The 14,184-nt window shown below is 30.6% G+C and overlaps 1 protein-coding gene across 1 annotated transcript; it reads left to right on the plus strand.

Annotated features, from left to right (window-relative positions):
* The first annotated feature begins 1,413 nt into the window (after positions 1-1,413).
* Positions 1,414-3,019, plus strand: LOC101514460 (peptidyl-prolyl cis-trans isomerase FKBP17-1, chloroplastic). The gene is made up of 4 exons (XM_004497547.4): positions 1,414-1,830; positions 2,126-2,248; positions 2,375-2,491; positions 2,744-3,019. The coding sequence occupies exons 1-4, from the start codon at positions 1,528-1,530 to the stop codon at positions 2,861-2,863; spliced, it is 663 nt and encodes a 220-aa protein (XP_004497604.1). The 5' UTR covers positions 1,414-1,527; the 3' UTR covers positions 2,864-3,019.
* Positions 3,020-14,184: the final 11,165 nt, after the last annotated feature.

Below are 14,184 nucleotides of genomic sequence, written 5' to 3' on the forward strand. Positions count from 1 at the left end.
TCTACCAATAGTTAGAAGCTACAAAAATTAGTATATGTTCTTAGTTTTAGGATTTTTTTTTTTATCAAATACCTTTTTAATTATACTCATCCCTCTCGTTGTACATAAATTACACTTCAGTTATTTTTAATTGATCAAATTACTCTTATAATCAAATCAAATTTATAAATTTTATCATTAACTTTTCTTCTCACTTTTTTATACTTCAGACGTGAAAACTTTATCTCTTTTAATTTCTTCTTCCATTTCATTTATTTCTTCTTCTTTTTTTAATCAATCTTCGCTACCATTCACCGATTTATTATAATTTTCACAAGTTCAAAAACTTAATCAAAATTGTATACGCAAACTGAATTCACGTAGTTTACATAATTTAAGTTCACATAACTTTACACAGTCTAATGTTAAGTATTATGAAGCAATTTAAATTCAAGTAAACATATAGAATTTAAGTTCAAGTAACTATACATAATTTAAGTTTATGTAGTTAATAGAATGTCAAATCGTTTATGTATAGGTAAGTTTATTCACCTTACACAATCTAAGTTTTAAGTATGTTGATGCAATTTAAATTCAAGTAAACATACTCAATTTAAGTTCAAATAATTATACACAATTTAAGTTTACGTAGTTAATGAAAATGTCAAATAGTTTATATATACGTAAACTTAGTTCACCTTATGCCATTTAAGTTTAAATATGTTGAGGTAATTTAATTTCAAGTAAGCATGCACAATTTAAGTTTGTATAGTTAACATAATGTCAAATAATTTATCTATACGTAAACTTAGTTTCCATACGTCGTGAACTATATTTGCATACCACCTTTAAATTCTTAAATTTTATGTCCTATGTGAACACAATTTGTGTATGTTTACGTGAATTTAATTTGTGTAAAATTTTAATTCTAAAAAACGTACATGACTTGACTTAGTAAAACTCAATTTAAGTTTATTGAAACACAAGTATTTCAATAAATTTAAAGTTTAACTTTTTTTGAAATATCAATGTATTTCGAAATAATCTCAGATCATTTACTTTATGAAAATATTTTTTGTTTTCATTTATTAATAAAATGTGTTTATTTTACCTTTATAGGAGTTTTTTGAAGTAAATAATTTTCATAGAAAAAGATAACACGTTAGACAATGAAAATGAGTTTTCAAAATTTATAAAAAGTATTTTTTATATTTTAATTGTTTCTAAAAATATAAATGATTATTCATTTCAAAAATCTTTAACCTTCTTATTCAATTTAAAATTAACACAAACTTTAAAAAATAAAAATGTAAAATATTTTCATAAACTAAACATTTATTAGTAAAATTTAAATTTAAAAATAGTCTTTATTTATTGAATACAACTAGATATAAAACCACATATTATTAAATTATAATTAGAGAAACACACACAAAATGTATATGTAATTTTTGTCCAATATGATTTGCTAGGAAGCAAGTTAAAGAGCTTTATGGATCCATTTTGTCAGCACAAGAGAGAAAATTGAAATTGAAGAAGAAGAAGAAGATGATGATAATAGAATGTTGTGTCTCTGGAAATGCAATACGTGTCAGTTCCACTCCCTCTAACACAAAATATCCATGTAACATTAACAACATGTTTGCAAGAATTACAAGAAGACCATTATCTCTGTCTATAATCTCCACCACTTTCTCTGCTTTAATCTTCTCACTTCCTCCTCCACCTTCCTTTTCTTCTTCCAAATTTCCAATAGCAGACTTCTATGAAATCCCCAATTCCGGTGGTGTTACTGTTAAGGCTTTGGATCTCCTTCTTGGTTCTGGTGCTGTTCCCTCAGATGGGGACCAGGTATAATTCATTCTCTCCTTCAAATCCAAAATTTCACATATTTGCAATAACTATTTCCATCCTTTTATTTTTTGCTAATCAAAATTAGTAGTCATGTGTAATTTTGTTGTCATTGTCATTGTTATTTTATAAGATGAGGTTTTATGCATGACCTAGTGTTTTAAATTGTAGTCGTAGAGATGCAGTATCAAAGTCTCTTGATGATCATAGACTAATTGATGGATAAGTTAGGTTATTTTACATTATTATTCATTATGAATGAACTATGATTTTAGTCTATGTTTCTATATTGAAGGTTGAGATTCATTACTATGGTAGGCTGGCAGCAAAACAAGGATGGCGTTTTGATTCAACCTATGACCACAAAGATGAGAATGGTGATCCTACTCCTTTTGTCTTTGTCCTTGGCTCTGGTAAGGTAAGCTTGATTATAACTGCCAAATTTTGTACAATTCATTTGATTGAATCTGAACTAAAGTAATTTGTGTTTGGAATTTTTTTCCTCAATATTAAATTTGACATTGAAATGGTGTATGTCATGTAGGTAATTGGTGGAGTTGATGTGGCAGTGAGATCAATGAAAGTAGGTGGTATTCGTAGAGTCATCATACCTCCATCACTTGGCTATCAAAACACATCACAGGAACCTCTTCCACCTAATGTAAGATTTATTAACCCTTTTCTGCTCCACAATTACATACTAGTAAAGTTTTATTGATATGAAATCGGATAACTCAAGTTACACATTGACGAAATCAGTTTTAAACGATCGCTGCAATTGATTTAGAAGATATTGTGATCTAATTTTATTTGTCTGTTTTCCTTTAGTAAGTCTATTGTGCAATTTGTAAGTGATTAATTATTAAGGTACTGACTTTTGTTATATTCTTTGGTCCTTCTTCCAAAAAAAAAGTTCTTTGACAGGCAGAGGCTATTCACTACCATTTTTAATCCAACTCGCCTTGCAAATGGTGAAGGCTCCACTTTAGGGACACTTATATTTGATATTGAACTGGTTGGCCTGAGGCATTAGTGAGGTAAACGTGTATGTATGATCTTGCCATCTTGTATAGAAAACAAACAAACAATGTAAGAAAGTATTTGTGAATTGAAGGGTAGTATTAATGAATCCCCATTCATGATCTTGATTGAGTATATATCTAATGCTAATATCATTTTTTATTTTTTATCTTTTTGTCTTTGTATATTACTATTAGCTGTCTTTTATTATAAGCTCTTTTTGCAAATTTTGTATGAATTCCTTTTTGTTCTTTCTTTTTATAAGAGATACTTGAATCAATAAAAATTGATGTATTTGGTTAATATTATGTAAGCAAAATGATTGCAAATATTAACGAGAGTACAAGAGGTACTCTAATCCATTTACAAAACAACTATTTCTCAAATAGATTGCAAAACTCGAAAGGAATGTACTATCTGAATACAACTTTCTCCTATTTCTGCCTATTTTATTAATAAATATTTTTATTTGTGAGAGCAAAATAGTAAAACCGGCTACACTACCTCTAAAGATGATGTTGTTTCTGATCCCTCAAAATGATCGCACCACCACCAAGCATATTAGAAATTTCTCATGTTTTGGAGTCTTACATTGAGCGATGGAGCAATGGTATGTAACATGGTCTATAATTTCTCTTGAAGGAATGATTGATTCATCCATCTACCTTGGTGATCATTTAGCGAGTTGAATCCTACGCACTACACAAAACACATCAAATCTAACAATTACACGAATAAAATTGTATTTGACGCTAATTAACACTTAGATTAGATAACTCTTATTTCTTAAAATTATCGGACATCCAAATTATAAATAAAGAGGTCAATAGAAGTGATATTTTTAATGTGACTAATCATATGGGTGCCTTCAAAACCCCAAGAGCAGCTGAAAGTGATTAGTGCTTCTTTTTGTAATCTAGTCCAAGAGATTTACATGCATCGTGCCAGCGTTAAAAAGATTAATGAGACCTTAATTGCCTTGATTCCTAAAGGTGAACCGATGTGTAATGCTAGAGATTTTAGATCCATAAATTTGTGTAATGTCTCCTATAAAGCCATTACCAAGATTTTGGTGCTAAAGCTTCATCAAGTTATGAACTAATATATGGATCCTAGAGATTTCTTTGGGGTTTTTGCCCCTTAAAATGGGGAAAAAAAAAAAATGTTCAGATCAAATTGTGTTTAAATACAACTTTCTTATAACTAAATATTTAACTGATCCGGGTTTCATAATAATTATATCACACTTCAAATAATCAATTCAAATAACATATCTTTTTGAAAGAAAAAAAATCTTATAAACTTTTTTATTTTAATAATTAAATATAAACAATATTTTTGTGCCAAAAAAATAATAAATTGATTTAATTTAGATGATTTTCCTTATAAAAAAATAGAGAAAAATAACTCTCGCAATCCTCTATCTTTTTATAAATAACAATTAAATCTTTATTTTTTTTTCTTGCAGTCTTTCATCTGATTTTCTACCTCTACTTTCCACACATTGAACTTGCAAAATATTCAGATTTATATTTGAGAAAATACACTCAAACATTGCGTGAAAAATCTAAAGGCGCTGGAAAATATAAGAAAAGAGAGTTTGAATTGTGTTTTGTTGTTTTTGAAAATTATTTTAGTTGCTTAACCAAAAAGATATGTTATTTATCAAATTATTCAACTTATAATTATAACCGGTTTAAGTAAAATAAAGTTGAATCATAAAAAATTTAAATTAAAATACTAGAGAAAGAAAAATGGGTCACAAGTTTTTATAGTAGTTCTTAAAAGACTATTGCTACATCTAGTCTTCTTCTTGTAGAGAAATTATCAGTATAGTCGAAGACTTAATCCACTATTTAAGCAATAACATACAAATATTATTTACTTTGTCTTTTCAGACTTTGAGTATTTTTCTTACGCATCTCCATAAAGTTACCATTAGCACCATTCTCAACTTTTTGACAAGTTGTCGTTGAGGTTTATAAATATTATTGTACCTTTTATGAATGAAAGAGTTGTGCAACTATCAGATTGATTTACATCAGTTTCAGTTTATGTATAAATTGACGCAAAGTCTGTTTCTAAGATTCTAGCTCTCATTGAAATTATATAACATTTCAAGCCCTATATCAATTCAAGTGTATAAAACACTTTGATTGATTTACATCAATTATAGTAACTCTATAATGAGATGATTGTTCATTCATTCTTTTCTTTTGATGTGCTCTAGAATTGTATAGAAATTCTTTTTAACATATTAGCCATTTTCTACTTAAATATTGATAAATGTATCAATTGAAAATCTTATTGTTGGAGATCTTGAATTAGTATTTAAGGCAAATCAACCTTTCTAGCATATACATATATAATTAATTCATTGTATTTTGAATTAAAAAGACATATCTCAAATTATGTCACTATTAGATGATGCCATGCATTTCTTTAATAAAAGGATAAGTCTATCTTTGACGAGCCAATGATGTTGGAATATTGACCTCTTGTCAAAATATTGACTTTATCAGATTGTTGACTTGAAACGTTGTTCAAATGGTCAATTGGTTTACCAGAATTATCAAACACAAAATCATCAGAGTGAGCGTGTAATCAGATTCATCAGAGTCGCGTTGATAGTGTGTTTAACAAAGTCAAACACAACTTTAACAAATTTGTAAGAGTCATGGGCACTTCATTGATTAACCCGCTTTCTTTGTTCATAAGAGGATTTAACTTGTACTAGAACATTGACTATATCAAAGACTTTACTTTGAGCTTTCTTCTTTTTATATTTGTGTCATAGGATTAACAAAGGTCTTGACTCTTGTAGTGCTCTTTTCTTTTGCGATTAGAAGGTTCAATCATTGACTTATATTTCCTTTGTCATTAACCTTTGACCCAAACTATAAAATTATCATATGATTGTTGCAATGTTTCTTATTGCTATATTATGATTTACTCTATTAGTAGACATAATTATTTGTTTATTAGGTGTTAATATCCTGTGTTAAAAAAAATAGTCATTGATATCAATACTTATTTTCTAACTTAATATCCACACTAAACAAATACAGTTAAAAGATAATTGTTCTTATTTGTTCGTTTTGTTATCATCAAAATATCAACAAAAGGATTGTAGCTAAAACCACTTTTGCACTAACAAAATCATATGTATAACTCACAAAATACTTAGAACCATAAATAGAGGGCTCTTTGTTAGGCACCACACATCAGAATGTAGATAATATATGATTTCCTCTATTTTGTGTTTCCTAGATTTACAATGAAGACAACATTGTTCCCCAAGTATACAATACTTACAAAAATTCAACTTACAACTGCAGGCTCCCTTCAACAAATGTCTCTTATGAAGTTCAGTCATCCTACACTCATTGAGATGACTCAGGCACATATATCACAGTTTTGTTGCATCATCATTAGACTCAAATGATGCAACATAATCTACAACAGTACAACCCAACAATTTGTAGATGTTACCTAAAGTAATCTTTGTTCTCATCATTATTAGTGCACCCTTGCTAACCTTCAAAATCTCTCTATCTCCATTAGACCTATATGAGATTCCATTTGTTTGTAGAGTACCTAAGGAGATCATACTCTTTCTCAATTCTGAAATATATCTGACATCATTCAACATTTACATGCCACCCTCGTCTATGACAATTTTAATTTCTCTTGATCCAATGACAACACATGTTTTATCATCACCCAAATAAACAAAATCAAAACTGCTTGACCTAAATATGGTAAACCGTTCCTTGTGCGACTTCATGTGATAAGAATAATCAGAGTCAAGAATTCACGCTTCTGTGCAGCTACTAATGAAATACAACGAATATCTCCTTCATTGCCAAAGTCATCAGTTTGAACCACGTTTACAGAATTGGATGATCCATGCTGTTTTTTTGGGACAATCCTTCCTCCAATGTATGATTTGTTTTTAACTGAAGCACTCCATTGATTTTCTATTCTTGGACTTATACTTCTTTTTCTCATAACCTGCTTTACCTTTGTTTCTTCCATGATCTTCACCTTCTTTGACATACAGACCTTCGCCTAAAGATGCTTCCTCTGCATTCTGTCTCCTTTGAGAATGAGACTGAAGTATAGCGGTAATATCATGTAGCTTAATAAAGTCTTTCTTGTATGTAAGAGTTGTCACTAGGTTTTCGAACGAACCTAATAACGAGGACAACAATATAATAGCCTTGTCTTCGTCATCGACTGTAACCCCAAGCTTCACCAAATCAATTATTATTTTGTTGAAGGTATTGACATGTTGTTGTAAATCGGGTCCTTTCTGCATCTTCAACCTATACAATTGTTGCTTCGCGAACACTTGTTTTGTGAGCGTTTTGAATAGTTTGTTTGTTAGGTCTAGGATATTATACATCACCTCATTTGATACACAAACAATTCATCCCTACGACCTTATCCTTCATCTCCTTCCAATCAAATTTTGCCATGTCTTTCAATTTATCTTCAGACAACGTCTTTTGAAGACCTTCTTGTGCCAACAAATCCTTAATCCTTCTTCCCCATAATGCATAGTTGCCACCTCAATTTTGTACCAGAGTTACACGTCATTTGATACCAATTGTTAGAACAACAACAAAATCTTAAAAGATTAAAGAGAAAAATCACAAATAGGAACTCAAGACGTTTGGTAGCGAAGTTCAATCAATGATGCCTATGTCTCTGAATATAGAACAATTGTATTTCCTTTTTATTAGATGAATGTATTCGAGTTTTCATAATACAAGTTGTGCTTAAATAGCAATAATAAGGTTCATATTTTACAATACCCCTAAACTATATCATGAAGAGCTACTACCCCCCGCAACCCCAGTTGCCTCCACAACAATCAATTGTGCCAAATTGCATAGTTGATACTACCTATGAGTCATTCTCAACAAGTAGCTTTTGTTTAGGTCTATGGAAATAAAGTTCTTCGTATGCTATATGGTTGCCACATTGTCTGATTTTCCACATTAGAAAAGAATGATGATATTGTAGAAGTGTTTTTTAGGCAAAATTTTGGCTAAGAAAAAACTTGGTTATTAAGTGTTTGTTTGTGGCTCACATCCCTTTCCTGGGAACCTATCTATTGCACGGTTATAATAAGTCAAGTTCTATTGTGAAGTTTGTGATAGAAAAATTTGATAGAATAATCTATTTTGACTTGTGTAAATTCAAATCAAAGATATATTGATACAATTATGATTACACAAAGTGTTGATTAACACATGAGTATTGATTAACATTGATACATGGTGTATGATGAAATTATGTTAATTGCTAAATAACTTTATGAGAAAGTCAACATGAAGATTGCACCATATTTTTCAACATAATTTTAAAATGGATAAAAAATTCATGAAGTGGTTGTGCTCTTCTTTATATTTTCTATGTCTTCCTTTTCCCAACAAAATGATTGAATTGCTATTTGTAACACCCCGTTTTTCAAAGCGAGGGTATATATATATTTTTTTTAAAAGTAATTAAAAACGAACAAAGAAATAAATCAGGAAATGCTTTTGGATAAATAATTGAGTCATTATAATTTACGCAGCGGAAAAGTTTCTCCAATTATAAATCCAAAACATTTTTACATAAACATCAAATGGTACATGGAACCCATTCAAAGATGATATCAAACTGATAATATTTGTATAAGTACAGTTTTCCAAAACTAAAATACTCCAAACCAAAAAGAAGGACCCCTAGTCCCTATACATCATCCTAATCTGATCATCCTACCAAAAACTATACACCCTGAGTAATCTCCACGCGCCCCGTGAGATCCTCCTAACACAACCGCAGTCAAGCATTCCCATCTCCATCCCTGTCCGTAGGGTACGAACCAGTAGGGCCGTCCTGACTCTCATCTGAGGGCAAAGCCCAGATTTCCACAATAGTGTAAAGGGTCACCAACCAGAAAATAACAGTTAACACATAGCAGTTAAGTTTTTGAATGCTCAAAACAACTTTTTAACTAAGCATGCACCTTAACAGGATTTTCAATGTGCGAAAAGTTCATACATTACATTGCCAATGAAAATGAAGGTAAAATGCAGTTCTCGATCTCCTAATTAACACATGATAAAACAAAACATGGATAGATTCATGAGCAATTAATCATACAACTAAAAATGAGGATTTTCACTGAGCCAATCGATTGGGCAATCGATTGGGGTGAAGATTTTTAATGAAAACAGAATCCTGGGCTGAATTCAATCGATTGGTAAATCGATTGATTGGTTCCTGAGCCCCTGGTTTCGAGCCAATCGATTTCCTAATCGATTTGGTGAGGGATTCTTAATGAAAACAGAATCCTGGGCTGAATTCAATCGATTGGTAAATCGATTGATTGGTTCCTGAGCCCCTGACTTAAGGCCTAATCGATTGGGCAATCGATTTCTTAACTGATTCCTTTGAAAATTGTTTTCGAAATCGATTGGCTAATCGATTTTGTGAATTGGCCAAGTCCCTGTTTACCCATCCAATCGATTGGGAAATCGATTTCCCTGATCAGTTTTCCAAAAATTCATGAATTAACCTAAGTCATTCCTAATCAAGTTCACCACTTAACACTTAGCAATTTCTACGCGATTACTACGACACACAAAGGTTCGATAACCATCATACTCACACACAATACACAACACATAGCACTTAACACCTTCATCTCAGTTATCACGATAAATCAAAATTCGAATCACTCAATCATAAACTCAAATCAAACATGACTCGCGTGCCAGGCACCCTAATGCAATGCGTATATGCCAAAATGCATGGACTCGGAATTCCAAACCAAAACCCTCCTCGAAGGGCCGTAAATCATAATTGTACCGCCTATCGCAGGCCAAAGTACCAATTACCGAGGTGCCACCTATCACGGGTCAGCACGATTTACTAAAATGCGTAAATCATAAACGTACCACCTATCACGGGTCAGTACAGTTTACCGAGGTGTCACCTATCACGGGTCAACACGATTTACTAAAAGAAAAAGCGGGAATCGTAAATGTACCACCTATCACGGGTCAGTACAGTTACCATGGTGTCACCTATCACGGGTCAACACGATTTACTAAAAGAAAAAGCGGGAATCGTAAACGTACCGCCTATCACAGACCAGTACTGTTTACCTAGGTGCCACCTATCACGGGTCAGCACAATTCACCAAAAATGTAAATCGTAAATGTACCACCTATCACGGGTCAGTACAGTTACCATGGTGTCACCTATCACGGGTCAACACGATTTACTAAAATGTAAATCGCAAACGTACAACCTATCACGGGTCCGTACAGTTTACCAAGGTGTCACCTATCACGGGTCGACACAATTTACCAAATGAAATGCATGAGCATACACAGACTCCATTCACAACAATCGTTAAGCAAATGCAGATATTAAAAGATTCCCCATTTTTAATACCCATTTAACTTAAACGACTTTCAAACAACATTAATTAAATAAGTCATTAAGAGATTCCCCGTTCTTAATACCGATTTAACTTAATGATTTTCAAAACAAAACGTTAAGCAAACAGTCATATTAAGAGATTCCCCATTCTTAATATACTTTTGACTTAAACGATTTTCTCGCAAAACATGCAGTAAACGAGTCATTAAGAGATTCCCCATTCTTAATACTCATTTACCGAAACGATTTTCAAAAACGATAGTTAAGTAACCGAGACATTAAGAGATTCCCCATTCTCAACGCCCAGTTAACTTAAACATTTTCCTCAAATACACATTAAGTAAACCGAGGTATTAAAAGATTCCCCATTTTTAATACTCGTTTAACTCTAATGGTTTTCAAATTCCACAGAAACAAATTCAAACATACTTTCACATTCAAACCATAATTCACAACAACCACACCAATTAACAAACATCAAGTTTCATTTACCCATAATCATACACAATGACATTCAAATTCATTTACCACGAAACATTCATCACTATAAACAAAACCTAACTCTTAGGGTTTTACCCATAACGCACTAGTTTGGTTTTTCCCCAAATCGATACATTTAACCCTAACAATTTCCTTCCCACACAACTACAGATAAGTCCCTAATGCAAGCTAGAAGTTTGGAAGGAGCCCTTACCTCAAAGTTAGCTTTATCGAGTGTTTCCGGTTCCGCGAGAAATTCCGGTAAAATCTCCGCTCGCAACGCCGCTTCCAAATTAGTGCACTAGCACCGTAGCACGGAGGTGAGCAACTTTCCCTTCTATCTCTTCGAGAAAAGAGGTTTGGATCTAGAAGAAACGGAGGGGTTTGTGTTTGGATCTCAAAAACCGTTTTTCTTCGTTTTCGAATCAAAGAGGAAGAGTGGAGTTACGAAAACCTTGGTCTAACCCTCACCCAACCTTGGGTCACTAGCTTTGAAGAAAAGGAAGCAACGAAAACGAAAAATGGAGAAAGGATGGATTTTGGGTTTATGCTCACGTGAGTTCAGAGGAAGGAGATGGAAATTCTGAGTTTTCCTTCCTTTCTATTTCTTTCCTTTGCTTTTCCTTTCTTCCTTTTTCCTTCCTTCCTTTATATACTATTTTCTTTTCATTTTCCTTCCTTCTAGTTTTCCTTTCTTTTTCCCTCCAAGCAAACATATAAATATATAATAAATATAACTTAACAAATATCTCAAAATCTAGATATTTATTAAATTACCGTTTCACCCGAAACGCCTTAAATTCTCCGTAAAGTATTTACCGCAGTTAAATTCAACTTATTTATCGACGAGAAATTCTAATTGGCATCGAAATATCATTTTGATTATAAAATTCCAAAATATTATTAACTTTGGCTTAAAAGCCTCCGAGCCAAAAATCCAAAATATACCAAAAATACATAAAAGGGTACTTTAAAATTATGGGTCTTACACTATTTATAAATGAGATAAATGATAACTATATATACTTTTTATGTTATTAAAAAAAGAAGAAGATGATTTTCGCAATGCATCGCCGCATGGAATTGAGCGTCAAGTGGTGAAGAATAATGATCATCACTTCGCATTATTTTTTATTCAAATGCTTTTATTTTTACCTTTATTTTTGTTGTTGAGCTATAGTAAATAATAGAGTTTTCATTTTACAATGACACAGTCGTCACACTAATATTTTGATCTAATTATTCTAGTTAAAAATCAACCATTTAAGAGAATTTAAAATTTAATTAAAATAATATTTGATTAAATTTTACTTATTTTTAGATTGAGTTCTAAATTATTAAATACTCATCTCTAAAAATTGGAGGATTAAAATCAAACAAAAACTAATATTAATTATAGAATGAATTAAAGAGACTATACTAATAGTATAAAATAATTTTATACTATCCCTCAATCATAATTATTTAATATATCATGTTAATTATTCATCATGTCAATTGATACTAATATATTGATTTACAATGTCACTATTAAAGACAATTATTCAACTAATTGTCGTGGTGACAAGTTGCGATTGGTCGTCACATTCTTATAGATTCTAATATAAAATAGAATGGGAGTGAAGCCGACTTCATTATACACTTCTTTCTTTTTTGGTCAACCATTATACACTTCTAGACAAAACAATTAGTCGTTGCTTATAGGCTTGGGCCCCTTCTTTATTCTAGAAAAAAGTCGTTGCTTCGTACGCATATGTGCATGCTCTTGGTTGTTCATTTATATTTTTTTTTTGACTCACTTGGTTATCAATGTTAACAAAGAGTTTATAAACAAAACAAACCATTTATAAAGCAACGCATGCTTATATGATCATCATAGAGTGATTAGGCATGTAGTGTCCCGTTAGGAGTACTTCACAAATTAAATAGACTTTCATCCTATTGTAGTGAGTGTCACAATTAATTAATCATTTTATATAAAAAAGTTATAAATGAAAAAAACAAAATAACAAATTTACAAAGTTGACTTTTTCTGGTGTAATACAAATTTCATTTATGAAAATTAAGAATCATTTAATTTTTTGATTTAATTAGTATACAATTACATCGTAGTAAAAATTTCACACACATTAAATATAGAATAAAAAATTTAAGAGTAAAAAAGAAACTAATACTAGCTTTTTTCCATAAATATAGAATCTGAATTTAAATATAAAATCTTACGATGTAATTTTTTTTAATCATTTCATCTCCAGACAAAACATATATATATAATTTCTATGAGAATTTTCTATTTCATTTTTTATAAAACTTCCTTCATATTTTTTTACTATATTAATTAATTTGTATATTCTTTATAACTAATGAAAAATGACTATGAAAGGTATATATAGTAATGCTAATATTGTTAGAATAAATACTACATTATATTTTAAGTTTGAATTCATAATCTATAATCTGACACTTGCATGCGAGTTTCTTTATTACTCTACATACAAAAGAAAATGACGATATATAGAAGGTAAACTAATGATTAATTTCTTTGAAAAAGTAAACTTTAAAAAATAATTAATTATTTTTTACTTAGAAAATAATTGATTGTTAACAAATATATTGCTATTAGAATTTATTTAATTCTCATGATCAGTCATTAATGTTTTGTATTCAGGGATATATGTAGTGGTATTATATTGCGCTATGATAGTTGTACATATGTGTTTTAAGTTTTTATTTTTAGTGGAAGTACATACATATAAGTAAATTAGTACATAATTATAAAACACTTTTTACGTACGTTTAATTACTTTGTGCATTGCTAAATTATTTGATATTTTTTAATAGTTTATGAACTAAAAAGGTTAAATCAAAGTCCCTAAATTGAGCAATGATTTGCAATTGAATATCTGATTTTTTGAAATAATATGTAAATGATTCCTTGAACTTTTAAATGTTAAAAAAAGATGCAATATTATTTAAGGTTCTCCTTCTCTCTCACTCTCCTCTAACTTTCACCATCATGAATAGGTGTAGCTTAGTCACCAATATTAATCAATGATTTCTTTTATAAAATAATACAAATCCAAAAGTTTATTCCTATATTCTTAGAAAAAAGAAGGATAAAAAATTGCAAAATGAAAATGAGATGATAAGGAAAGGAAAAAAAGAGTTGGTTAAGTTGAAAAAGAGGAACCTCGTGTGGGGCGTTACTTTGAGACAGATGCAAAGGTTGAACTTGTTTTGCGGTCTTAAATTCAACTTCAACCTTATAAACCATTGTTTTTTCTTGCATTTTCCTCCACATCTATCATCTATTTTTTGCCCATTGTTTTTTACTTTTCCATTTCTTTATTTTTAAATATTCTAACACACACCTTTATAAATAAATCTTCAAACTCAAACATCTTTCCC

Source organism: Cicer arietinum, chromosome 4, assembly GCF_000331145.2.
Source record: "Cicer arietinum cultivar CDC Frontier isolate Library 1 chromosome 4, Cicar.CDCFrontier_v2.0, whole genome shotgun sequence".
Lineage (NCBI taxonomy): Eukaryota > Viridiplantae > Streptophyta > Magnoliopsida > Fabales > Fabaceae > Cicer > Cicer arietinum.